Source organism: Euleptes europaea, chromosome 1, assembly GCF_029931775.1.
Source record: "Euleptes europaea isolate rEulEur1 chromosome 1, rEulEur1.hap1, whole genome shotgun sequence".
In the NCBI taxonomy this organism is placed as follows: Eukaryota; Metazoa; Chordata; class Lepidosauria; order Squamata; family Sphaerodactylidae; genus Euleptes; species Euleptes europaea.
The window spans coordinates 67,833,991-67,861,328 of NC_079312.1; the positions used below are offsets into that span (position 1 = coordinate 67,833,991).

General features: G+C 39.3%; 1 protein-coding gene across 1 annotated transcript in view; it reads right to left on the reverse strand.

The window, feature by feature from the left end:
• The window catches only part of SLC6A1 (solute carrier family 6 member 1), a 28,779-nt gene extending 5,020 nt beyond the window's left edge, over nt 1-23,759 (reverse strand). The window contains exons 1-12 of the mRNA XM_056866530.1: nt 23,335-23,759; nt 21,557-21,688; nt 19,311-19,411; nt 16,624-16,733; nt 16,385-16,517; nt 14,837-14,971; nt 14,602-14,705; nt 13,860-13,984; nt 8,675-8,787; nt 7,605-7,736; nt 6,341-6,443; nt 3,782-3,882 (exon numbers count right to left, since the gene is read on the reverse strand). Coding sequence (XP_056722508.1) covers nt 3,782-3,882; nt 6,341-6,443; nt 7,605-7,736; nt 8,675-8,787; nt 13,860-13,984; nt 14,602-14,705; nt 14,837-14,971; nt 16,385-16,517; nt 16,624-16,733; nt 19,311-19,411; nt 21,557-21,688; nt 23,335-23,572 — 1,527 coding nt within the window. The 5' untranslated portion in view covers nt 23,573-23,759. The remainder of the gene's footprint in view (nt 1-3,781; nt 3,883-6,340; nt 6,444-7,604; nt 7,737-8,674; nt 8,788-13,859; nt 13,985-14,601; nt 14,706-14,836; nt 14,972-16,384; nt 16,518-16,623; nt 16,734-19,310; nt 19,412-21,556; nt 21,689-23,334) is intronic.
• Nucleotides 23,760-27,338: the final 3,579 nt, after the last annotated feature.

The window sequence follows — 27,338 nt, forward strand, 5'->3', positions numbered from 1 at the left end:
TTTCAGCGGGCTCCCCTGAAGGGGGGCCGAATTTGCCGAATTTATTCGCGAACTCCCAAACTCGCTGAATTCGGCCCCCCCCGGTTGCCCGCCAGTTTTGAGTTCGGATCCGTCCGAACAGAAAATCACCGAATCGGGAAATTCGGTTGATTTTCAGTTCGGACCGAACCGAATTGACAGCCCTAGTGTAAAGTGCCATCAAGTTGCAGCCGATTTATGTCAACCCAGTAGGGTTTTCAAGGCAAGAGACTAACAGAGGTGGTTTGCCATTGCTTTCCTCTGCATAACAACCCTGGTATTCCTTAGTAGAAAAGGGCAAGAGTCCAGTAGCACCTTAAAGACTAAGTTAGTCTTTAAGGTACTACTGGACTCTTGCCCTTTTCTATTACTGCATACAGACTAACACGACTACCCACTGTGAATTATCTTCCTGGTATTCCTTGATGGTCTCCCATCCAAGTACTAACCAGGGCTGACCCTGCTTAGCTTCTGAGATCTGACAAGATCAGACTAGCCTGGGCCATCCAGGTCAGGACAATCTTACCTTTACATGAACGTAATAGCCAGGAAGAACAAGTGGCCTAATAGTATGTGGTGGCTTTCACAACAATAGATTATGTCAACATTGATCATAGACACCAGGCCAAAATGAACCAAATAAAAAGGACCAGACAGTGTTTTGGACATTTATATTGCATGACCCTTTAGCAAACTGGCATCCAAGTTGAAACAAAGCTGAGATATTTTACCAGCAAAGAACTGGCAAAAGCTGAATCAAGCTAGGATTCCAACCTTGGACTCATCAGTTGATGAATTACCCAAAAGAATTGTGCTGTGTGTGATTCCACTGACACAAACAAGGTAAAGAAGTAGTATTTCTTTGCTATTGTCACCACAACCTTCCAATGCACTCTCTAATATGCAGAGACAATCTGGGAAAAGGGCCCCAACTCCAAAGGAGGCAGGGAAATACAGCCTTCCCTGCCAGTCCCATGCCACATGCAGCTCAGCCAGGCATCTTCTTTGCCACACGAGGCTCAGCTGAGTGCCTTCTTTGCAGCTTAGCATAGGACTCAGCTGGATTGCACACCTTCTTCTCTGCTCCAGCATGGTTTAGTGGTTTGGGCTGTGGTTTGGAGTGGTGGACTCTGATCTGGAGAACCAGGTTTGATTCCCCACTCCTCCACATGAGCGGTGGAGGCTAATCTGGTGAACTGGATTTGTTTTCCCACTCCTACACATAAAGCCAGCTGGGTGGCCTTGGGCAAGTCACTCTCTCTCAGCCTCACTCACCTCACAGGGTGTCTGTTGTGGGGAGGGGAAGGGAAGGTGATTGTAAACTGGTTTGAGTCTCCCTTAAGTGGTAGAGAAAGTTGGCATATAAAAACCAACTTTTCTTCTTCTTCTTCTCCTCCTCCTCCTCAGCACAGTGCTGGGCTAGGCTGGGTTGCCTGCCTCCTTCCCCATCCAGCACAGGACTCAACCAGGCTTCGCATCTTCTTCCTCACCTTGCTCAGAGCTCCTTCTGCACGTAGCATGGGCTTGGGTGGTAAGCCATGGCTGCTGCCCACCCTTAACAGGGTAAAGGCTGGTGGCTTACAGTGGCAATGGTTGCTGCCTGCCCCGCATGGGATGAGGGCCACCTCTTGTTTGTAACTTTTCCTGTTGGTCTTCCAATCTTCCCCTGATAATATGCTCTGTCAGACTTGGAGCCAGTTTTCTGACAGTCCCCTCAATATCTTTAGGTTCTCCATCTCTGTTGCATACCACAAGGCCAAGTTCCTGTTTGATGGAGGAAAAGGACAGCAGGGGATGGGGGGATCCTGTATATATTCCTAAGTCCCAAGGCTTCCACAGAGTAAATGTTAAGTCTCTCAAAAAAAACTAGATCACCCTGGAATCCATCCAGGGGCAAACCATCCTAATCAGGTTACCGCCTCTGCAGGGAGAAAGCATCTCTTACCCATCCACCAGAAAACTGCTTGATGACCACCACCCCCAGCATGTGTCCTTTTTCATGTACTGGGCCACAAATAACCTGATTCAAGGCTGCCATTGTGGCCATAAAGTCCTGAGGAAAACTCAGCATGGATATTGAGGTCCTTTGAAATATAATAGTACAGATTTCAAATTCCAAATTGGCAATTCCATCTCTAGCAGCTCAGACAGGGTACCCACCAGCAAGCTAGGAAGATGGTACACCCATATCTAATCTGTCCCTGGAACCTAACACTAGGAAAATGCAATTAACTGACAACAGTTTACATAAAAGATCTGAGAAAGGAGAAAGGCTCATGGATGAAATTACCCTCCCCTGCATTAGAAAGGATGACAGTCTGCATGCCTAGCTGATGTAATTTGAGACAGAGTAACATTGTCTGAATACTTCAGCCAATTTTCAGTCATGCATACCAGTTCAGTATTCTACAATTATGTAACAAGGAGAACTCATTCCTATCAGAGTGGACATTAAATAACATTAAGACTGAAGTGGCAGGATCACTGAGCATATATTCCCAAGAATGCAACAGAGATTACATAAACTCTGAGCTCAAACTGCTCACCTCTAACTTCCAGCACTCAGCCCACCATAGGATTGCCAACACTGGCTGGGAAAATTCCGGAGATTTGAGGGCGGTGCCTGGGGAGGATGGAGTTTGGGGAGGAGAAGGAGCTCAGTGGAGATGTGATGCCATAATATGCCCTCCAAAGCTGCCATTTCCTCTGTAGTATGGATATCAGTAGTAGTTCCAGAAGAACTCCAGGCTCCACCTTGAGATTTGTAACCCTAGACCATCACCATACCTCCCTAACAGCACACAAATATTACTCACAGTCATATCAGATAACCACTTAATTCAAGAAGAACCCAGCACACTAAAAAACACACCAGAAGTCCATCACTGATTCTTTATCCTCCCAAGGTATAGTTACTCTATAGGTCACTCAAATGGAGTAGCTAACAACAAAACAAGAGGTACATAATAATCCACCAGAGGCTAAAATTTCACACCAAAAGGACATGTTAAAAGTATGGTGCCTTCAGCACCATAGCTAGGGGGGAGGCTTGGGCTGGAAATGGCTTGGTGACAGCTTTGTCTCAAGGGGCCGGGCTTCTATGTTCCTTGGCCTAGTGTCTGTCTGCCTGACTATTGCATGTGGGGGTTCCATCAGCTACCATTCTGTTGATAGACCTGTCTTCCATACATTTGCATAACCTCCAAGTGTGAATATATGTCATTTTGTTCCACTATGTATTCTTAAAAACATGTGAATGAGAGCTCAAGTGCTTTTCTCAGAGAAAAGCTTTGAAAAAGGCAATAACTTGTCAAACTGAGAATGGTATCCTGTATCATGAAATCAACTTCCCAATCAAATCCTCACCTTGATTCCTAAGTCCAAATGATTTGCACTTTTAGAATTGGCATTCCCTGAAAATATTTTACTACAGATTCATGTTATCTCTAGGCATTAACATCTTCTGTACAACTGGTTGGTACTGCAGGCAGTTCAGTTTATAACAGGTAAAATAATGTTCTCCTCCCAACAAAAATGGGATCATGGATAGGTTTCTATAGATAATTCATATTGTTTCCAACTTGTTCTGGTGATGGAGGGATTTTTTAAAATTTTAGGAAGCACATGGACTTTTACATTGTGTTTGAATTTGGTCTGATTTATTTCAGAGATATTTAACAAAATTGAAAAGGAAATATTGCTTTCTATATCTTATCCATAAAATCATCTACATTTTTAAAAAGACAAATATTTTGTTTCTTACAGCTACAATGATTGGAGTGAAGAAAGACCAGCATAGTTTCCACCAGATACAGGGTCGGTACCCAACCATCTCCTGGATGTTGTCATAAAATCTGTTCACACCTAAAAAATTGAAACACACATATAAATTAATGTCAGTTGGTGACAGGTGTTCCTTGTGGGGAAATTTGACAACTCTTAACTTAGGGCAACTATGCATTGGTAGCTACTCAGTTACAAAATCTGGCCAGTTTGTTGTACAACAAAAAAGCAGGAGAATCCTCTGATAAGATTATTCTCCTGAAAGAAAATTAAAAAGGGGTCAAAGCAATTTGTCCTTTTAAAGATTTTATTAAAAATTAAACAAAATAAAATGACAGGATAAGGAATAAGCATGGTTAACTCTTTGGCATCGTTTCAGGTTCTCTGTCCCTCCAAAAACAGTCTTGTTTTCTAAGCAAAAGCAAGAGTTGTTTTGGCTTCCAAACTAGTAAAACAACTTCGAGCAGTAAGGTCGGTTCTCACCGAATGGCATCCTGACCCTACATATTACACAGATATTTGTTCCTCAAAAATGGAGACACAGTTCACCAAACTGAATCAAGATTAAGGCTTAAGTGATTCTTTCAGAAGTCAATCTGGAAATCTTTTGTGGCCTAGAAAAGCTAACTGTAACAAGCTGGTAAAATTGAATCTGTATGCATCACAATAATAAATGTGTTATGCATAACTTCTGGGTGAGAGCCAGTGTGGTGTAATGGTTAGGAGCGGCAGACTATAATCTGGAGAACTGGGTTTGATTCCCCACTCTTCCACATGGAGCCTGCTGGTTGACCCTGGGCCAGTCACAGTTCTCTCAGAACTCTCTCTGCCCACGTGGAGGCAGACAATGGCAAACCACCTCTGAACCTCTCTTGCCTTGAAATCCCCATGGGGTCACCACAAGTCAGCTGTGACTTGATGGCACATGCACTCACAATACATTTTACCCTAGGATGTTGAAATATATACTCTATTAGAATGGACAAAGATAAAGAACAATAATATAGCTACACACACACACACACCAATGACTTAACATTGCATGTAGATTGTAAAACATGGTTTCTTAACAATAGAAACATTTGCATGATAGACTTGGGTCTGGTCTTACACAAGGAAGTGGTAACAACTTTCTAGAACTTAGACAAAACAATGCTATTTGGAGAGGTCCAGAGAAGAAGAAGAAAAATGCTAGTCCTCTGTCAAATGAATTTGAAGTAGTTTAAACCCAGATTTATACCCATCAATGTTTTACAGTAAGATACTTTGACAAAGAATTAAAGAAATCAAATAAGTCAACAAAGGAGCAATTAAATTTAAGAGAATTACTGAAAGGCAGTTTTGAAAGCATTCAAGTAGAGAACTGAATATTCTTGAGCACTATGTATTCTCTATCTGAAGGGAGTTGCACAGAATCTTTGCTATGGTTTCTATAGAACAGCATCCCTGCAGCCCGTGGCAGGTAGGTTGATGTGAGAGATGGCAGTCCTTGAGATTCCCTTGTCACAAACTGTTTATCACTTCAAACATCAAAATCAGACTTCAAATGGAACCTAGAAATAAACTATGAACCAATGCAGTTTTGCTGAAATAGGAATAATATGATGCAACCTCCTTGCCTCCATAAACAACAGGTCAATTGCATTTTGAACCTTTAGAAGCTTCTGAGAACTTTTAAAAGCCAGTACCACATACAGCATTTTTACCACAAATTCATGGGTAACTGTGGCCAGGTCAGATTTCTTTAGGAAATCAGCCTAAACTTATATTTTTGCACAAGTTTCAAAGAAGACCCAGCCCCTTTCCCCTCTTTGTTAGCAAACCAGAGTTTCCTTGTATCTGATGTGATGTTCAGTGACTGACATGACATTATCTGTAAAAAGTTTAGCAAAGGTCACCAAGATTTCCCTTATCCACATTCTGGAAAGAAGAAGGTAATATTATTTAGAACAGCTCTACTAGATAACATTGAGAAGATGGAATAAGAATATTTCCCCTGCTATTGAGATTTGAAGTACTGTGTGGAATGTTGGTTGTGTAAAAGTTGTGAATGCGTATGCACACTTGGATAGGATGCACGATACCAGTTGTGACAAGTCACACTCATTCCACCTATTATTTTGTGAGTATTCTACATTTTTAATTCATTTAATAATTTTATACTTTTTAGAGGCTTCTATCCTCCTCAGTCATCCAAGAAAGGAAGCATGCATGTTATCTTTAAAGCAACAACAACAAAAAAGCTTCTCCCACATAATTCTGATTAAAGTGCAGTCATTGAAGTGTGCTAGATTTATTCTTTATCTATTATATCTGAATTGGTTGAAACTGATTACACATTTAAGAGGCTATACCATATTATAATACCCCCACACTTCCAGCAATACTATTTCTCATGTATACTATGTGTGAATAAAAAAACTGCAATGTTCCTAGTTCAGGTAAGTAGAATATTTATCTTATTTTAGCTGCTGAGACATAATTAGTAGTGTCTTAACAACTGTTCCCATAAATTTCAGAATGCTAATACATTACATACCATAGCACCAGGATATGGAGATACACTCAAAGAATACAAGAAACAAGAGACTCATTCCACTTGCAGAGTAATAGTCAAAGAGCTTGAACACATATATTCCACCCTGGAATGTATAAAATTTAGTTTAGATCATCATACTTTTCTCTGAGATTCTTTTTCCTATCATGTTTGAACTTAGTATGAAGTACAATTTACCCATTTCATTTCAATATATATTATTTGGGAAGAATTGTAAGGCCTATGATGGACAGTATTTGGTCACTTACAGTGATGTCAAATATATTGTCTAATGTACTAAGCACTGTACAAATAAATATCCCACCCCCCAGAACATTGTTTAGATGGGATACATTCAAGACACACAAGGGATAGAGAAAGGGAGGGAATAATTAAAAGAAGTAAAACAAGTTTACACCATTTACATCTATTAAAGTTAAGAGTTTAATGAAAATAATGGCCAATGAAACTGTGCACATGGATTTTTGCCTCCTTACAGAGGTTAAAGTTCAGAGAATTGTGAAAGGAAAGATATAGCTCATATGGCAGACAGCAAAAGTAGCTGTTCATGGATTGGTGAATTTTATTCAACATGATTTTAGACTGTGATTTGTCCAAAAAAGTTTGTCAAGGCAGTTTACACTTACTAAAACATCAACTATGCATAATAAAACATATAGATAGCATGGCATGCCAGTCCAGAACCTTTGAGAAACAAAGTATTTGTGTGAACCCTGTATCCAAGGTATCTGATAATTAACAAAACAAGATGGGATCCAGAGTCTCCACAAACTAATTAAACCAAACAGGCTGAAGACTTAAGCCTAGCATTAAGTGTCACCACATGCCTGCTAATGTAGGTATTATGCTCACATGCATTGTTAATCTCAAATCCTTTTAATGATATTGGCATTTAATGGTTTAGGAAAAGCAGAAATCTCTCCCATTTCCCCATACACTTAAATTCATATGCATACTAGAAAGGGCTCTTATTGCTTAATTATATTTAGTAATAAATGCAACCATAACAAAAGAAGGATAATATGTTCCAGTATATGAACATATGAAATGTGTTATACTTAGTCAGACCACTGGTACATCTAGTTCAGTACTATCTAGCCTGATGAGCAGTTGCTCAGGATCTCAGACAGAAAAGGTGTTTCTACTTGTGATCCTTTAAATGGAGCTTGAGGTTGAACTTGGGACCTTCCACATGCAAAACATGTACTTAACCACTGAGTCAGAGCTATTTAAATATCTAACTTACCTGAGTAATATTGGATAGTCCTATCAAATAGGAAATGACACACACAATGGCAATGAAAATTTCCCTTCGAGTTCGTAACAACTTTGGAAATTCATCCACTAGAGCTGTTATGAATCCTTCAACAGTACAAAACTGAAAACAAACATAGAGATTACATACAAAACTAACATTAGATTTAACTACTGATATATTTATTAATATTACAGCTCTTCATCACTGGAAGAGACTCAAATAAAGCTTTTTTCCTATTTCACTCCACCTGGCTTGGCATGCCAGAGTAGCCTGATTAGCCCAGCAAGATAAGTGTCTATTTGAGCAGCCAACAAAGAATGGCAGTTGTGGAAGCAACTCGTTGCCATCCCTTATGTCAGGGGTGGGGAACATCAGGCCCGGGGGCCGTATAAGGCCCGTGAAATCATTTGGTCTGGCCCTTTGTGGGTCCTGGCAGATCTCTAGCTCAGAAGGATTTAAGACTGGTGATCCGCCCCCTCCTGCGAACAGGAGTAGCCTCTATTCAAGATGTGAGTTTGTTTTGCCGAGAAAAGGAACCTTTTTTCCCCTTGCAGAAGAGTTAGCTATGGAGCTGCTAGGACCACCCAAGAAACTGTGTTAACCCTTTCCCACCCGGGCCATGGAGAAATGTATTCCCTCTGTACTACAAGAGGGCTGGGGGCGGAAGTGTCGACAATGGAGGGGTTAAAGGGGGCAGGGCCAGAATGCGCGGCCCGCGAATGATGTTATAAATATCCAAATGGCCCTTGGCAGAACAAAGGTTCCCCACCCCTGCCTTATGTATTGGCCTGTTTATCTATGCTGCATTTTGGACTCCTGGTAACCTGACTACTTTGGATCAGACCTGACTCATGGCTTGAACTGCCCTGTCTTTTGTTGATGTCTTGGCCTCTGAAGGAACTGTGCTTGACCTTGGATTGCCCTACTGACCATGCTTCTTGCCTCTGGCCCTAGTTCTCCAGGACAGAGGATGAGCAAATAACAGGTCTGAAGGACTTCTAATGAACCACATTTTTGTCTTCCAGTATATAAAACAACAACAATTGTATTTGTGTTACCTGGCTGTCTATTCCAAGCATAAGCAGCATCGAAAAGAACAGTACTGCCCACAGTGGAGAGACCGGTAGCTGAGTCACTGCTTCTGGATAGGCTAAAAATGCAAGCCCAGGACCTGGTGTGTGAGAGAAAATTCATAGATTGTTATTTTTGTAACTAATGCAAAATGAAGTGCCTTATTTTGTATTGCAAATTTGCTGAAGTATTTTACTATAATTTGCATCTCTTATTGCATAGTGTAATAAAGATACTGTTGATCAGAAATGTACAGGCCAAACATTGACACCACTAGCTCTATACATTAAAGAAGAGAAAACATAACCACATGGATATCTCCTGTTACAGAAATTACAGTCGTAGAAGGTACGAAATGAACTTTAGAAAATATGTAAAATGTATTATGAATAATTGCACATTCCAATTCAACAGACCATATTAGAGCCCCATCTCTTCAGTCTACTCTGATAGAATCCTGAATTATTAAGATTCTGATAAGCAGTAGAGATGTACAGTTGGGATTTAGAAATATTTTGGAGCACCAAATAATGCTATATTCAGAATAGTTACAAATAATTCTGAATCTGAATTTTATTGTTTCAGATATTTGTAATAATTCCTAACATTCACCCGCTGGCAGAAGACAACGATAGAGGGAGACAGACGAATCTCCCTGGGGATGGAGTTTCCAAGTTCTGGTGCCATGGCCAGGAAGGCTCTTTATCAGTTTGCCACCCATCTAACCTGAGATGGTGAGGGCACTGAGGGCATCTGAAGATGATTGGTCAGGTTGGTTCATATGGAAGTAGGCAATCCTTAAGGTATACACAAAAAGTGACAACCTGAAGACTAGTAGAAAAGGGCAAAAGTCCAGTAGCACCTTAAAGACTAACAAAAATATTTTCTGGTAGGTTATGAGCTTTCGTGAGCCACAGCTCACTTCTTCAGATACAGCTAGAATGTGAATCCATCTGTCTTTAAGTAGAGGAGAGTGAATCCAGACAAGCATTAGTATGTAAATGTTAACAGTATGTAAATGTGAATAGCAGGCGTGATGGGATTAGGTGTGGTATGCAGAAGAGTCTGTGATGTCCAGGGGAGAGATGGGTGAGGAGAAGTCAGCATTGGTAATGAGCCATGAATGCAAGGCCTTTATTCAGCCCAGGTAAATGCATTGACTTTAGTTTGAATATCAACTGTAATTCAGCAATTTCTCTTTCCAATCTCCTTTGAAATTCCTTTGTAAGAGAACTGCTACTCTTAAATCTGCAACAGAATGTCCTGGAAGGTTGAAATGTTCTCCCACTGGTTTTTGAATATTGTAGTTTCTGATGTCAGACTTATGTCCATTTAATCTTTGTCTAAGAGACTGACCTGTTTGTCCAATGTAGATTGTGGAAGGGCATTGCTGGCATGTGATGGCATAAATCACATTAGAAGATGAGCAGGAGTATGAACCTGAGATAGTATGACTGACATTGGTGGGTCCAGAGATGATGTTCCTAGAATCTATATGAGGGCAAAGTTGGCACCTTGGTTTGTTGCAGGCCTTGGTGACAGAGTTCTTGTTAAGTAGTTTATCATCATGGGTGAGAAGTTGTTTTAGGTTAGCTGGCTGTCTGTAAGCAAGAAAGGGACGCCCCCCCAGTGCTTCAGCGAGGGAAGTGTCACAATCCAGCATTGGTTGTAGGTCCTTAATAATACGTTGGACTGGTTTTAGTTGGGAGCTATAAGTGACAACCAGAGGTGTTCTGTTGTCATTCTCTCTGGGCTTATCTTGTAGTAAGTTGTGCCTGGGTATCATTCTGGCCTTCTCAATCATCTTTCTCACCATATCAGCAGGATATTGTAGTTGCAAAAATGTTTGCTGTAGGTCTCTCAAGTGTGTATCTCTGTCTGAAGGATTGGAGCAGATGCGACTATAGCGTAGGGCTTGGCTGTAGACAATGGATTGTCTGATATGGGCGCATGTAGATACGATCCGTCGGTTTCCGGTACAATGTGGTGCTTGTGTCCCCCCCGTGGATCCGTACTGTGGTGTCTAGGAAGTTGATTTCTTGTTCGGAGTAATTCATAGTTAGATTGATGGTGGGGTGGAAGTCGTTGAAAGCCTGGTGAAATCTTTCAAGGGCTTCTTTGCCATGAGTCCAGACAAAGAAAATATCATCAACGAATCTCAAGCAAAGGAGAGGTGCCAGTGGGTATGAGTTCAAAAAACGTTCTAGATCTGCCATGAAAATGTTGGCATATTGTGGAGCCATGCGAGTGCCCATGGCAGTGCCATTGATTTGAAGGTATAAGTCCTTACCAAACCGGAAGTAGTTGTGAGTGAGAACAAACCTGCAGAGTTGTGTAGCCAGATCTGCTGTGTTGTTGTCAGGGATGGTATTTCTAATGGTCTGAAGACTGATCATGATTGGTAGCTGTATTAGTCCGTTACTAGTGGTAGAAAAGTGCAAGAGTCCAGTAGCACCTTAAAGACTAAAAAAATTTCTGGCAGGGTATTACAGTAATTGGTACATGAGGACATACAGGAAGACATGGTTCTTTAGATATGCTGGTTTCAGGCCATGAAGGACTTTGCTGGTCATAACCAGCACCTTGAATTGAACTTGGAAATAAACTGGCAGCAAATGAAGCTGTTTTAAAATAAGTGATTCAGTCCAATGTAGAGATTGTTACAGTAATCCAACTGCAAAGTTACAGATGCATAGATTAGTGTGGTCAATTTAATTTGTTTAAATAAAGAATTATGTCTGAACTGAGCCATAAGTTCATAAAAACATATGGAGTTGCCTTGCTGTTCAGACTGCTAGTACTGTCTGAACTTTCGCAAAGTCTCAGGGAGTTGACCTATCAGCTATCTAACTACTATTGATCTATATTGTTTATAGTGACAATTATATGCATTTATATCTGAGCAGTCAAATACAGTAAATGTGTTTGATTATATGGCAAAAATGAATAAAAAGCTCCCAAGAGTATTGATGGCTTCAGCAAAGTCATACATTTCTTAAGGTGAATATTGCAAGGTTGCTCAGAATGAAACCTTTCAGAATAACATCCTGATAATGTTACAGAAATATATGACCTGTGATGTTAACCACTGATGAAGTATATTCAATGTTAATATGCCATTTAACAATGACATAGGAATTAATCTAACTTTTTACTAAAGAATGATTTTGACTATGTCCCCATTAAATGAGATGTATCAGCATTATCCTTTAAGCAGGATTGCAATTGCCATGCCATAACTGATCTAAATAAGGTTCATTATAAAGGTCACAAAGAGCAAGTTTCACAGTAAATAGCCCATTCTGTTAAATACTAACATTTTACAGCAGTATACAGTCCTTCAAAATTAGCCTTCTAATTGACAAGTTGATCTGGGTCAGGAAATTAATACATTAAATAGTCACCCGTGACACCAATTGTATGTGTATGCAAATATAGCTAGAAAGATGAGTGGTACATGAGCTGGTAGGTAACTATAGGGTTTAACATCCCTTCAGAGCTGTTGTTGCTGAATGTTTCTTTGTATCTCTGTTCCTGATGGCATTCTTTTCTCTGCCTTATTCATACTCTTATTACAGGACCTTCCCACCTTCCCTTCACTTCTGTTCAGCTTAGCCCATGTATGTGAGCCAGCGTGGTATAGTGGTTATTGTGGCGGACTCTAATCTGGAGAACTGGGTTTGATTCCCCACTCCTCCACATGAAGCCTGCTGAGTGACCTTGGGCTAGTCACAGTTATCTCCAAACTCTCTCAGCCCCACCTACCTCACGAGGTGTCTGTTGTGGGGGGGAGGAAGGGAAGGTAATTGTAAGCTGCTTTGTGACTCCTTTCGGTAGAGAAAAGTGGGGTATAAAATTAACTCTTCTTCAAATCAGAGTGTAACTACACAATACACCCAACATGTGTTGGGTCACATGTGTGAAACCAGACTGACAGTCACAGAAATACATAGGGAAAATGCACCTTAAAAAAGTACTTGCTTGCTCGGCCCTGTGAGGTACTGATGCGAAAGGGAAGATGAGCTTCCTCTTTCCCTCCCACCCTACTTTTGCCAGCGAAAAGGGTGGTGGGTGTCTTTTACACACAGAGAGAGGGAAGGGCTGAAAAGTCCCTTTGCTACCTTTTCAGGTGGCAAAAGTGGAGTGGAAAGGAAACTGGAAGTTCCTTCTCCCCCTACTTTCCAGCACCAAGCTAACAAGCACCTTTCCTTCAATGTATATCTGACTGTAAATCCAGAGCCACACCCATGACCTGACACGTGTTGGGCATATTGTTTTGTTTGGTCCTAAATCAAATGTTCATGAAATTCTTATTGGAAATCGTGTACCTATTTCCTCTGGTCCTGCACTCCTGTTTTCATCCAGTAACTGTGTAGCAGTTACCCATCTCTGTATGGCCACATTGATTCATGACTCTTCATTCGAGGTCTATAAAGTATGATAGTTGTGCTTTTCCACAGTGTGAGGTGTTTTGGTTGCTAAGCATGCAATAAACGGCAATATCAGAATGGGCGCTAATCTCATGAAAGCACTATTCCTTACTAAGCAGGGGGAAACCCGCGATATTTTCCTGTGTAGCACTAAGGAAAGATACATTGATGAGACGTTATTGTAGAAGATACAATACTGATGGAAGAAATATTGGACGTAAAACAGAATAATATTTCAATCATCATTCTGCTTTTTATGCCAAAACAAATACCGGTACTTCCTAAAGGCTGTGATAATGATGATGTGACAGAAGTTGAACCCCCTGCAAGAATTTTGGGGACTCCCATCTACAGGGGCAGCTAAAACCTAAACAGTGAGAGACTGGTTGAGATTTGCAGTGTTGAGACTGAGCTAAAGAATAATCCTAAGTAGAAGGAAATTCCATTTTATTCAATGGTGCTTATTCGGAGAAAAGTGCTCTTAGGATTGCACCTTAGTTGTTCTAATTTTAATGAAAAAGCTCAGTGCAGTGTGCTTGCTTCCTCTTCTCTTTTATTGTAGCAATAAGTTTGGTTACTCTGAGACTTATTAACTTGTCCACAATCACCCCAATGTGCTTTATGGCTGAACAGAGATTTGAACCCAGGTCTCCCTGACCCTAGTCCTTAATCATAACCCCACATTGGCACTCGTTTATTGAGTCTCCAAATAATAATGCATGCAACTTAAGAGAAAGCAAACCTGATGCTGCAACTTCTTGAATGTCACGCTTAGTTACATGAGCCATGAATCCAACAATAGAGAAGATAACAAAACCAGCAAACATGCTTGTACATGAATTTATGCAGCATACTATGATGGAATCCCTGGGGGGAAAAGAAGAGAAAAGGGTAGTAACATTGGGAAAATCAAACATTTAAAGTTTAAGGCACTGGATTGTGGATCTGGATCCTTAAGGTCAACATTTTTGTGTGTGACAAAATTTTCAGCCCACTCAGTGTTGAATTATTTGTTCACCATTTGTAAACACAACCAATTCCTTGATCTGTTACATAACAAAGTTTGTAGCTATAGATGCCATAGGGGAAAGTATTGGATTCACTTTTCTTTGAGATGGTTGGATTAATTATTCTTATGCTGTAACCTCCATGGTTCTGGAGCATGCAAAACTATCCTTTTTATGGTCTGCAAATTCCAGCAACTTGCATGCAGGACCAACTGAGGAGTATGTTGGGTATTTTGATTTATGTCCATATTGCATCTTATTTTAAGATTCCTAATTTAGAAGGGACCACTAAAAATACAGGTGCCCCATTGATTGTAGTATGAAAGAACTTGGGCAATCTTTGTAGCTCTGTGTAACTGACAGGATCTTGAATTAGATTCCTTGAAGACTCTGGCTGTTTTAACTTAGATCAGACTTTCTATAGTATATCTGTAGTGTCTAGGATGGTAGGTTATTAGTGAATGATAATCATGTCACCTGTAAACATTGTTGTTGAAAGGGTTGTAGCTTCCTAGAGCAATCAATGAACCAAGACCCAAACCATAGGAGAAAAAGATCTGTGTGGCAGCATCCAGCCAAACCTAGTTATAAAAAGCAAACAGTTATTTGTTGTAATTTTAAATAAACAAGGCTTCTTTTAGGTACTAAATATAAAATAATGGAAGTAAACATAATAGTATTGTTATTTAAGTTACAAAACTGAAATGCTTACCTCAGAGTCTGAGAGCTTGGAAAAATTAGGAGTTATATAGAATAAAATGCCTTCTCTTGCCCCAGGTAATGTCACTCCACGGCAGAACAAGATAAACAACATGACATATGGATATGTGGCAGAGAAGTATACCACCTAATTCAAAGAATAAGATGCATTGTTAGAAAAAATGGTCATGCTACATTATCTCTTAACATTAACACTGAGTTTATACCGTACAATAGCAAGTAACTACAGTTTACTATAATGTCATAAAAATCTAAAATCTGAGGATGATGTTGACAATATTCTGCTCTTTCTTCTCACATGCTAGGTACACAAAATCAGAATTTGCTAATCACTGGTGTATAGTACTAGCAAAGGTTGTGTCCAATTCTTGAGTTAAGCCACCTTTTATACCTAATTTTTCTACTATTCTCTTAGACAAATGTGTCAATTAAGGACTTTTGCTGGCCTTCATTTTTACAACTGAAAGAAAACATTAGTTACTTCTTGCTCCCAGAAAGGTTGGGTGCAACTTGACACCAGCACCATTTAAAATCTGTGTGCCTGAGATAATGACAAGTTATTTACAGCTGTGCTGGTCCAAAAGTAAGGGCCAAAAAGCCAAGAACACAATCCATGTAATACCTTTTATTAGGACCAACACAATGGCATAATAGGGTGCAAGCTTTCCAGTTTCCCAGAAATCTTCATCAGGCCAGACAGCATCTGACCTGATGAATTCTGTGGAACTTGAAAGCTTGCACACTGTTACATGTCATTGGGTGGGTCCTAATAAAAGTTATTACATGTTGTGTTCTTGATTTATTAAGATAATGTGAGATCAGAGTTCTTAAAATCATGGCCTGAGACACCTGCTTCTCTCCACCCATCCCTTCCATTATTTTATGTTAGTAACACCCAGCTTGTATTATGTTGTCTTCTCCCTTAATAATTCTAATTTCTTAATTGTTTATAGTATAACTTGCACTGTTTTCTAACTCTGTCCTGTTGCTTTGCTCACTGAATGATTTATGTTGTTTCACTGCATTGTTTTATATTCTGTAATCTGCCTTGAGTCTCAGCAAGAAAGGCAGGTTATAAATGAAGCAAATAAATTTAAAAAATAGTTCTGGTGAACTTGAAAGTTTGCACACTGTTTTGTGTCACTTTGGTTGTTCCTAATAAAATATATCCCATGGGTTGTGTTTTTGTTTTTGGACTTTGCCCTTTTTTACTTACTTTTAAGTGTCCACAGTGATATAATCACTAATCTTGTATAGTAACATAGTCTTACACAACATGTAATTTAAAATCCCATTTATTTAGTAATAGATAATTTAGATATAGTATTTAAATATTTACAGAGGCATTCAAAAGGTAAGAAGAATACACATTTAGAGTAAATCTGTTGGAAGGATGTCTCTCAATAGATGGGTTTTTAGAATGCTGCACAATTTTCAAAAGGGAAATACTGCCATAATTGAATTTGCAAAATTTTAGAATGCTGCACAATTTTCAAAAGGGAAATACTGCCATAATTGAATTTGCAAAAGATATTCTTACCTTTCCAGTCCAGCCTACTCCCTTCCAAATGCAGAAATACACCAAAATCCAAGCAATTGCTAGTGTCACTGCTAACGGCCAACGAATTTGACCAGGTTTTTCTAATCCATCGGTCATTTGGTGCATGTTGCGTCTGAAATTAACATAGAAATGTATAAATAATTTAGCTGGGCTTGTATATATTGTGATTCTAACAACATATATTTACAGGATTAAGAAAAATATTCTTTTAAGCTTACTCCCAAAATTCCATAACAGCACTTGTCATGTTGGTGGTATTTGCTATACTGTAGTTAGAGAAGCAGCGCTCTGTGTTCCATGAGTTTCCACAGCTTCTCCAGGGAAGATTCTAATTAAGGGGGGGGGGAATTGTGGGGAGAAAAAAAGTATCAATGTTTTAAAAGTCAACTCTGCATAATGTATTTTTGCTTTACTAGTGATGATAGCTCATTTGAAATCCAATGTGATTTTACTTTTTTCAGTGCATGATTTAACGGTTTCTCCACATGGTTCATGCAAAGCTGTCCTACACAACTGTGGAATGGTTTTGCTGAATTTAACTCTGTCAGTTTAAACCCCTTTTCCCCAACAGAGGTTGCATTTGCAAGAATATCTGCTAAAATCATAGAAAACTAAAATGATGTAGGTGGGACTTTTCCTCTGGACCATTTGAATCTAATCCCCTTTCTCTATCTTAATCATAATCCTTTCCAAGATACATATACTTTAAGTCTTTAAGCCAGAATTCATTATACAAACAAATAGCAGCTTAGACTGTAATTCTTGTGTGCATGGAATTAATACTTCTTTGTATTATCTTTGGTGCCCAGCACTGGCCCCAGGGGAGTGGAGTCAAATTTCAGCTCAGCCATAGACTCACCAGGTGGCCTTAGGCAAATCACTAAACAGCCTCAGTTCCACATCTCTAAAAATGGAAATATTAATGACTCATTCTCATAGGTTTGAGTGAGGAGGAATGAAAAAGGAATAAACTGGCCCAAGGTAGCCTGATCTTGTCAGATCTCAGAAGCTAAACAGGGTCAGCTATGGTTAGTATTTGGATGGGAGACCACCAAGGAATACCAGGGTTGCTGTGCAGAGGAAGGCACTGGCAAACCACCTCTGTTACTCTTGCCATGAAAACCCCAAAAGGGGTCGCCATAAGTTGGCTGCGACTTGAAGGCACTTTACACACACAGGGCCATATAGAGGGAAGGATAGAGGAATGGCTTTTTACCCTTTTCTTTTGAATCCCTTGCTCCAACTGGTGCTGTGATGAGTAAGCTTGTGGATATTTCCTTTTTAATAAATGCTTTATAACTTTTGATATTGGTTGTCATGGGTCCACCTGCCAGTGCTCCCCAAATGAGATAAAGGAAGCTGGCCCCAGCCCTTTGGTGCCGCAGGAAGGCCCACTGGACAAGGCAGAGATTCAATCAAGTGCAGAGGGGGAGTCACAGGCCTAAGTCAGCATGCCACACCCTCAGTCTCACAGCATGGGACCTAAGGCAGCTGCCAGTCTCACCCCTGGGACGCCAGAGCCCTTGAAGTGCCAGAAAAAGCAGAAGCAGAGGGAGGCACAGGAGTGGTGCTACAGTGCATGCTTGGCAGCCCAGCATCAGCCAACCTTGGCCTGTGAGCTTGAATCACCACAGGATCAGGGCTGACAGCCACATAGGCTGCCCAGCTATTGAGGTGTATCACCTGTCCTTGGATGACTCAGTAGTAGGGTTGTGCATATCAATAAACCTGAACCAAAAATAAACCCGAAATTAGCCATTTTGGCAATGCCTGCTGCCTGGAGGAGAAGATACCAAAGGGTTTGAGATATCATCGTTTTCCTTTTAAACCAGTTGTTGTATTTGTACTTTCCAGATCTGTAGAAATATCTGTTTTGTCTGTTCATGGCTCCAATCTCTGGATTTCAGCATCCACAGATTTGGCCAGGTTGAGACTTAGACATACTCATGATATCTAATGATAAATTATAAGTTAAATATAAATATAATTATAAATTATTAGAATTTAAAGCATGCCAGATACCCAAATTTAATGTGCTAAAGGGTCAGATGGGAGGGACATTAATCCTACCCCACACTCTATTTTTATATCCACAGGCCCTACCCCAGACCCTTTTCCATCAGCTAAAATAGTAGCAGACTAAGGAAAGGGGCTTCAAGAAATGGGCTGTAGGAGTCTGAACATATGTCTACCTGTACACCCTTGTAGGGCTTTCCATCACTCATCCCCGGTTTAGATATAACTGGGCAGATCTACATTTGAGTTATTCATCACAGAATCATGTAATTTGGACATCAGCTTTCATAAGTCTGAGAAACACTGCCTTAGCTTAGCTATATGTTCTGTCCAGAACAGGAGATGCAGAGCTGAACTCAGTGGGATATTCATCCAAGTGAATATGTGTAGGATAGAGCTGCCTAATCAAGTCTTTCTCGGTTTCTGCTTTCATCTCTGGATCTGTCATCTGCCTTTTCCTCCAGGCTGACTCAAGTACTATTCAGGGAAAGGCTTCACTGCCCTCAAGCACAGTACAGTATAAGAATATGTACTTTTGTTACCACCATGGTTTTTTTTCTGTGTAAAGATCAGTACCAGGATTCTGGTTATGATAAAATATTACAATATTGCAAGAGTTTTGCAAACAGGTCTTTGATGGATGAAAGAAATTCTGGACCAATTTATATAAAATAAAATATAATATTCAATTTGATCCAGGCTTTATCCATTGTAAACAGTAGAAAACTTTGGAAGTTCAGAAATCAGGCCGAAAAGGAACATCTGTACTTGTCCTAGTAAATTAAAGTATAAACAACAGATCACTCTACCATGACATTCGTAATATTTATTCAATTAATCATATTCAGCTATCATTAAATTTTTTAATATGAGAAGAAAAATTACTTACTGCAGTGAAAGAGTTGTATAAGTAATATATGGCCCAGGAAATAATCACGATGTAGTAAATATTTAGCCAGAAAGAAAGCACAGCAGCAGCTAATCCCACACCTGAAGGACAGGGGAAAAACGGATGTTTTTGCAGTTTTCTTGGATGCTTATCAGGAAAGCTTCAGATTATAACATACCAAAATGACAACATTTGGAAATATTTAACTTCAAGCAAGCTAAAATTAAATTGTGTTTAATTCAGAAGAATTTTAATTCAGAAGAATTTGATAAAAGTCATCACAAGGAGGGAAAGAGGAGGGGGAAAGGAAAATAGATGACATAAAACAGATTGTTGGACAAAATTAAATGGTGGCTCTTTAGAAAGTAACTGTTAATGGATGACCTGAAATCTTAGGGCTCAACTAGGTGTGACAGCATCCCATCTCCACCGTGGGGACCTGCCATCATTTTAAGTCTGGGATTTTTTTCTTTCAAAAACACCATGAGAGCCCAATACTGAAAGCCAACCTGATGGTGTCACAGCTGAGTGGAAACTCAGGTGATCTTCCCTATGCAGAGGTGGTTTAAAAATGGGTCATCAGGGGGAAGACAGGAGCCCTGAAGGTACTGAGGTGGGGGGCAGTGCTTTCCACGCAATGGAGACACCCCCCATCACCATCCCTGGCTGCTCCCTCATCCCCAGCAGGTACTCCCTTTTACCTTCACTGTTGCTGGGGCTCCTGTCTCCCCTCCCAAGCTGTTTTCAACCCTCCTTGGGTGGGGGAAGACCCCCTGGGTCTCTGCCCAGCTGGGATGCCATCAGGTTGGCTTTCAAGGTCAGGGCCTCATGGCGTTTTTGAAAAAAGAAAACCCCAGCCTTAAAATGGCAGTACATCCCTGTGGTGGAGACAGAGACACCACCACATCTAGTTAAGCACTTAGCCATCCTACAGCTAGAAAACATTAGAGACAGAATTACTGAGAAAGGTGCATGGGAACACTGCAAATGTGTAAGAGATGTATATGTAAAGAGAGAATAGATGGAAAGGTGAGAAACATGCTCTCAGATTCCTGTTCAGCCATGAATTGCATAGGCAATCTTGGCATGTCACTGTTTCTTACTTCAAAATGGAAACAATCTGGAGTACTTAGCTTATTGCAGAGTTGAATAGTTTGTTTATTTATCTATTTATTAATATCTCACCCTCATCCCTGGCCAGGATGAGATAACATTTCAATAAGATAACATTTCAAAATTCTCTGAACAATAATTAAATGTGTTGGATCCTATTATTCCCTTCTGCAAAGTGATAAGAAAAGATTTGTTCCTGAGTAAGGCTCCTCACTTTGCAGAAGGGACCCACAGAATCCAACCCATAATGATTATGAAACCATAGTTCAAAATTAATTGGAGGGTTTACTTTGTCTGAAATAATCTCAGTTACCTCGAGGGAATGATCAGTTCTCTCCCTGCTTGAGGAAGTCATGCCATGCCTCCACAAATCAGCCAGATCCAGAAAGTAAGGAGAGAAACTTAAGAGACTTCAAAATATTTTGACAACCTGATACTTGTTGGAAGGAAGAGCAGGTGAATTTTGCACCTTGAAAGTAACATGCTGACTACCGTACCTATTCACAGATGTGCACAATTTCTTTGGATTTTACAAGTAGTAATATTTTGATCACAGGGGAAAAGTCCTAGGTTTCTCTGAAACACTGTGGCATTACTGGTCCACTTTAAAGCCTGAACTAAAGCCTTTAAGAATTGTACTTATACTATATGAAATTTCATTATGTATATGACATTTTCAACACTTCCATCCAAAGGAGTTCATAGCTGAGAAAAATCTTATTTTGCTTTGATACTCAGGAGTAATGAATCTATGGCAGGATTATTTTTCATAAAATCAACAAATGGTAAGAAATACACACAAATTATAAACTTTTGAGTGAAAGGCTTGTAATTTCACTACTTGGCTAAATTTGTAGCTTTGAATTGTCTGTAGAAAATACAGAAACCAAACAAAACTCATGGGTGTAGTAGGACCCAGTGAGCCATTCAGTACTATAAAATATCGTCAATAAAGTATGCTAATGGTAGGAAGAACTTGAAGGTAGGGAGGTGAATAGTGCAGTGCCAGGAGGAGGAGGAAGAAATACTATTTTTGAAATTTATTTTTAGATTTAATAAAAATAGAGACCCTGAAAAAAAAACTGCAAGTGTGCCGCAGAAACCACATCAATCTATTTAATTCACTACTATACCTTTGAACATTGGAGCAAGCCTCCAAACTCCAAGACCTCCTATTGATGTGAATTGACCTAGTGAACATTCCAAAAGGAACAGGGGAACTCCGGCAAAAATTAAAGTAAGGAAATACGGAATCAGGAAAGCCCCTGAAAAGGATATAGAAAAGAAGAAATCAAAATAAAACAAACATTTCATTAAGTGTATCACTGAGCAATAATTTCAACCTGAATTATGTTTTTAGTAATCAATGAAATTAACAAATTATTTTGAGCAGCTCTCTCTCTCTCTTACAAGAAAACACAAAAAATTGCAATATTAAAATATAAATCTTTGTTCCATTATTCTATTACCATCTTTATGGCTTCTATTTGATTTATGACTCTTTCTTCCTTTCTCCTTATCCATTTTCCCTTCATATCCTTCCTCAAAGCACATTTCCTACGTATAGCATCCTGGCATAGCACAGCGTTGTTCCTTAATTTTCTGTACTTCATGCTGACAGTTAATTCTTCTCATACTTCTAATAAACAATAGATGAGAAGGGAAACTTGTTTCTCAACTGTGCTGGGTCACATAGAGGCTCATATGTCTGAGTGGTGCACCATACAATAAAATTCCTCTCTAACACAGAAAACTTGATGTCAGGGACATTTATAGCTTGGTCTTACTCTTTATATCCTAGTTTTCTATGCATAAGGAATTTTGTTTGGAAGAAAATTCAGTCAAGGGAGCCCCAACCTGCAATTTATGTGGTTCAGTCAAGGTCGGTTTACCACTTCATTTGTTATTTGTAAAAACAATGCAAATGTTGCTTCTGTTTTTGGCACAGTATGCAGTGTTAAGTAAATATAGAAAGGAAAAAACATTTTTCTTAACATTTATACTTTTGTTTACTTCCTTCTACTAATGGAATAATCCACTGCAACAGGCTTTCTACAGTTCAACCTTCCTTTTGTTAGAAAATGGGTTAAAGCAACTTTTAAGTCCCTAAAAAGACCTAAATGAGCCCAGGTCTTTAGCTCCAGAAAGTGTTACCTAATTGCCCTAAGACTCCTTTGACATCATTGCTCTAAAAGCATATGAATAATACCAACATACTTTGCTTTACTGTCATGCTATGAGATCTGATTCCCACATTAAAGAAAATAAACTGTATTTCAGTTGCCCTTGCGTTGTTTCTGATTGATGTGGATGGGAGCAAGATCATTTCCTCCAGTGCTTAACACCATTGGAAAGGGAGATTGCCTTTCCTTAATTTTTGGAGGTGGAGCTGTCAGTGCAACTGCTCAATGTGATCCACCTTTGTGAAATAGGCTGTGCCTTGATTACAATGGAAGTGGCTGCATTCATGCAATGGTCAAAAGCAGATGCCCCCAGACCTAGCAAGGCAATGGTGGCTATAGCTGGTTATCTTCCTCATCACAGGGCAAAACAAGTGGAAAACAGGGGACCCCATATGAGCTTTTCCAGCTCTTGTAACATGTGAATTAACTGTGTTTGATAGCATTTTAAAAATGCCAGAGCATGCAACCAACAATCAGCCTTTTCTGACCTCCCATTATGACCAAGACAGCCCAGAGTGATACAACAGCAGCAACTTGCCATCCATCAACCCCATGTATTTTTCTACACCTATGCTAGGAGCTGTAAATTGTTATCACAAGTTTCTCTTTGTGGTGTATCAGTAGCTGATAATATAAGTTTAACGTAAGCCCGCCTTTCAACAGAAATTCCTACATCATAATCTAAACAAAAAAAATCAAAAGAGTTAAATACAAATTGAACCATGTACCTCCTCCATTTTTCCCACAAAGGTATGGAAACCGCCACACATTCCCTAAGCCAATTGCGTAACCCACACAGGACATAAGAAAGTCAAATCTTCCTTTCCAAGTATCTCTGGCTGGAAGGTCTCCTTTTTTCTTCTGCACCTTCACTACCAGGGTTTTAGGTTTGTCATTGGTGATTGAGGCATCACTGAGTTCTGTGGAAATTTGCCCATCAGCAACTTTTGTTCCATTTGTTGCCATTTCTCTAGGTTTAGATGGAGAGGCTCTTGTAGCCGGGCGAGAAATGTCAGCACCAGTCCACGTGGACAGCAGTTTTGCGGCTCTTGACTACCCAACTAAGGGTTTATGGGGTTGTTAAAGTAATAATAGAGATGATACTTAAATGCATTAAAATGCAAATAGATATCTTGCAATAGGTATCTGCATTAATCTGTAAAACAAGATTGGAAGAAAAAGTTACATTGTATTTATTATGAGGAAAAAGGTCAGAAGACAACAATTATATGACAGACTGGATAGTATATGGCATACTAACATTACCAATGGTATGTACATACACATTTCATTTAAAGGAATCAAAACAAGGCTGTCAGACAGAATATTACAATCATGCCTCAAACATTTACATGATTTTGTCAACATACAGGTATAAAGATGACTGCCTGTATCAGTGGTTTTAATGTCTGATACTAATTTATAATAACCATACCATCATGGCTGTAAAATCCTCATCATGTTGTATGTTATTAGGGTTTTGTTACAGTTTTACTGTGGCTCTATGATGATCCACCTGAAAATTACCAGAATATAGCTAATACAGGATAAGCAATAGTAGGATCAATGAAGCAATAAATAAATAAATAAAAATGCAACATTATAAATACGGAACCCATACCCATAATTTGAACCATTGCTAGCATTATTATAAAATATTGGGGGGGGGGTGTTAAAACAGTGTTAGCTAAACCATAGCAAATGCAACAAGCATGTCCAGTGAATATAGTAAGAATTCATTACACTGTTTTCCTGGCAGAATATACATACAAGGAGCCCATCAACGACAAATTATAGTCCACATCTGTTGGTTCCACATTACAGTATTGGTTTTAGACATATACTGAGTAATTTTCAACCCAGAATTCAGTAATACATTTTATTTCCATAAGACCTACATAGTTCCCCCCGCCCCCACACACACCTTTCTTTTTGGATTACATCTCACAGCAGAAATTTAGTACTTGGATAAATCACTTTGAATTTTCTGGCTAAAGAGAACAAAGCAAACCTACATTTTGTCCTCAGCTGCCTTCAGCCACTGGGATTCAGCATTTTGAGAAATTTCATATATTTCCTTTGCAACCTTCTCCGATTACTGTCAGTATTATATTACACAACCAAATCTATTTGATTTCATATGCTAATAAAGCTAATGGAGCAAGATTTTTTGTAGATAGGTCATCCATTATATTGCAAGCAGCTCAAATTTTTATTTGTTTTAAAGAATTCAATATAGTTTTCAGCATGCTGCTGGCTTCTTGTGTCCACCAAAATTGAGATCTGACTAGTTTTTATTATTCTATGATGACCTCATATTTCATTTTGTAGTGGTGAACTCTCCTCTGTCTTAACATATTTATGTCATTAATTCCACTGTACCATCTACCATGAAAAAAAAAAACGAACAGACAGAAGGATGAGATGATGAAAGACAAGAAGATGAAGTGTGGGTTTTGGTGTGTTTTTTAAAACAATGTGTAAAGATCATCACTTGCATTGTATCCTTTTGACCTTTTACACGTTGTTGATCCAGGAATACAAGTAGGATCCAGTTCTTCCAGGGTCTGGAGGTTCTACCCAATGCTGAAGTAAAAGTCATAGGAAAATCACCCCCTTTAGCCATTTTTTAATGCCAACTATGTTTGTAAGTGCCAAAAAAAAAAGCTTCAGTTCCTTTTTTCATTATAAAAGAGACACATTTGTCAGAGGTTTTTAAAAAAATCAGATGTAGCTCCCAAGGCTGGGCTTTTTGCTAATAATTATGGGATAATCTCAGTCTACTGTAAATGTGAGGAGTGCAAGTAGCCTTATTCACTGAAAAATCCTCCCCTTGTGAAATAAAATGGGATGTGACAGGCATCCCAGAAGATATCTTAATTAATTTTGGTCTTTGTAATTATGTCTTATTGTTATTCATATGGCTGTTGATTTTCTTTAATGCATTAATTATTAGTTTCAATTGATTTCCATGTGAAACACATTTCAAGCTGTAACTATGTTCTCCTATCTGGTGCTGTTTTAGATCTGAAAAATGGTGTGGGGGGAGTCAGGAGCTCCTCCTTCCCCCACATAGCTGTGGCCTCTCCTTTTTTTTTGCTATCAAGTCTTAGCCAACGTATGCCGACCCGGTGGGGTTTTCCAGGCAAAAGACATTTGGAGGTGGTTTGCCATTGCTTGCCTCTGTGTAGTGACCCTGGTCTTCCTTGATGGTCTTCCATCTAAACTCTAACCATGGTTGACCCTGCATAGGTTCTGAAATCTGACAAGATCAAGCCAGCCTGGGCTATTCATTTCCAGGTCAGGGCAGCTGCTACTATGCCTCCCCTTAAAAGGTGAGCAGGACAGTAGCCATTCTTTAAGCAAAGTTCTGTAACTCAGCAGTGATGTATACAAATTGCCACCACTGTTAAAATCTTCATTCGTTTTTGACAGAGCTAAGTGGAAAACTTGGGTGAGATGCTCTGAAAATCCCAATCTTTAACATCATGTCTGAATTTTGTGCAGGGAAATTATAAAATCTTCCTTTGGAATACCTTGCCTTGAAAATACCCTTTTCAGGCTGGCAGTTATCAATGTCTGGTGATACTTGTCAGTGTACATATTTGTGGCTATAAAGACTAAATAGTCTATTATGATAAAATAATCTAAGGAATTCCATGTAAATAAATCACTGCCTACTTTCTGGTATGCTGTATGTGGAACTGTGTGGATGCAGTGGCTCTGTTAAATGGCATAGTTTATATTTTAGGCAAGTGTTAACAAGCCATATTTGCCACAACTTTTTGAATCCTTGGCGAATAATCACTTTTTGAGTTTTTCCAATGACTCTCGTGGATTTTCTTCAGTAGTTCTCTGTGGAGACTACTAGGTATCCCAACTTTGCTCTCCTTAAGATCATTCCATCTGTCACTTTGAGTTTATAAACATAATTCCAGTAGTCTCTGATTTTCTGATCCCAAGTATCTTTAGTTTCTGACCATTGACAAATGATGACTTGGATTAAAGTCTGCAATTGTTGAATTTTACCAGTTTCTTCTTTAATATGTTGCCATTTTTTATTTGTCACTGGACCTCAGTGGGAAGAAAGTGCATTAGCAGTGAACAAACATTATTCTTGTGTAAAGATAACAGTCAAACCAAATTTGTGGAGCTTATCTACTGGTGGATCTGTAATGTATAGTCAGTCAATAATTTGCTAAGTCAAGCTACAAAGGGGTTATGATCTGTTCCCACAGCTAATGTCTGTCCATAAATCTTTCAAAAACAAATACTAAGTTGTCAACTGATTGCACTGTACCCAACTCAATTTGTGAGGCAGCTGCTAAAATTTTGATGGTTCTGTTCATAGAGTAGAACTTTAATACCAGCTGCTCTATCAGGTGTTGTTTTAGGACTTTCCAGCACCATCTCTACAGAGGTACTTCAAATTAAGGAAAATTTTTCAAAGTTAATTTACCATTCTGTGACACCATTGAACATCTTTCTTTGACTGTGACATCAAGCCTATCATCAACTCTTCCTTCTTTCAGCAAAATGATGTCTCCAGCAAACACTAGTTTTGAAACACCAAACACATATTTAGTCCTGTTCTTTTTTAAAGTGTTCAGCTCCTGTAGCATTCTGAACATCCCAATGTCATTGATAAAGCTCTTCTTTGGTTGCACGCCAAACTATAGTTCCATCCAGGGGTGTGTCCACCAGATTGATTTGCTCATACAGCATGCACATG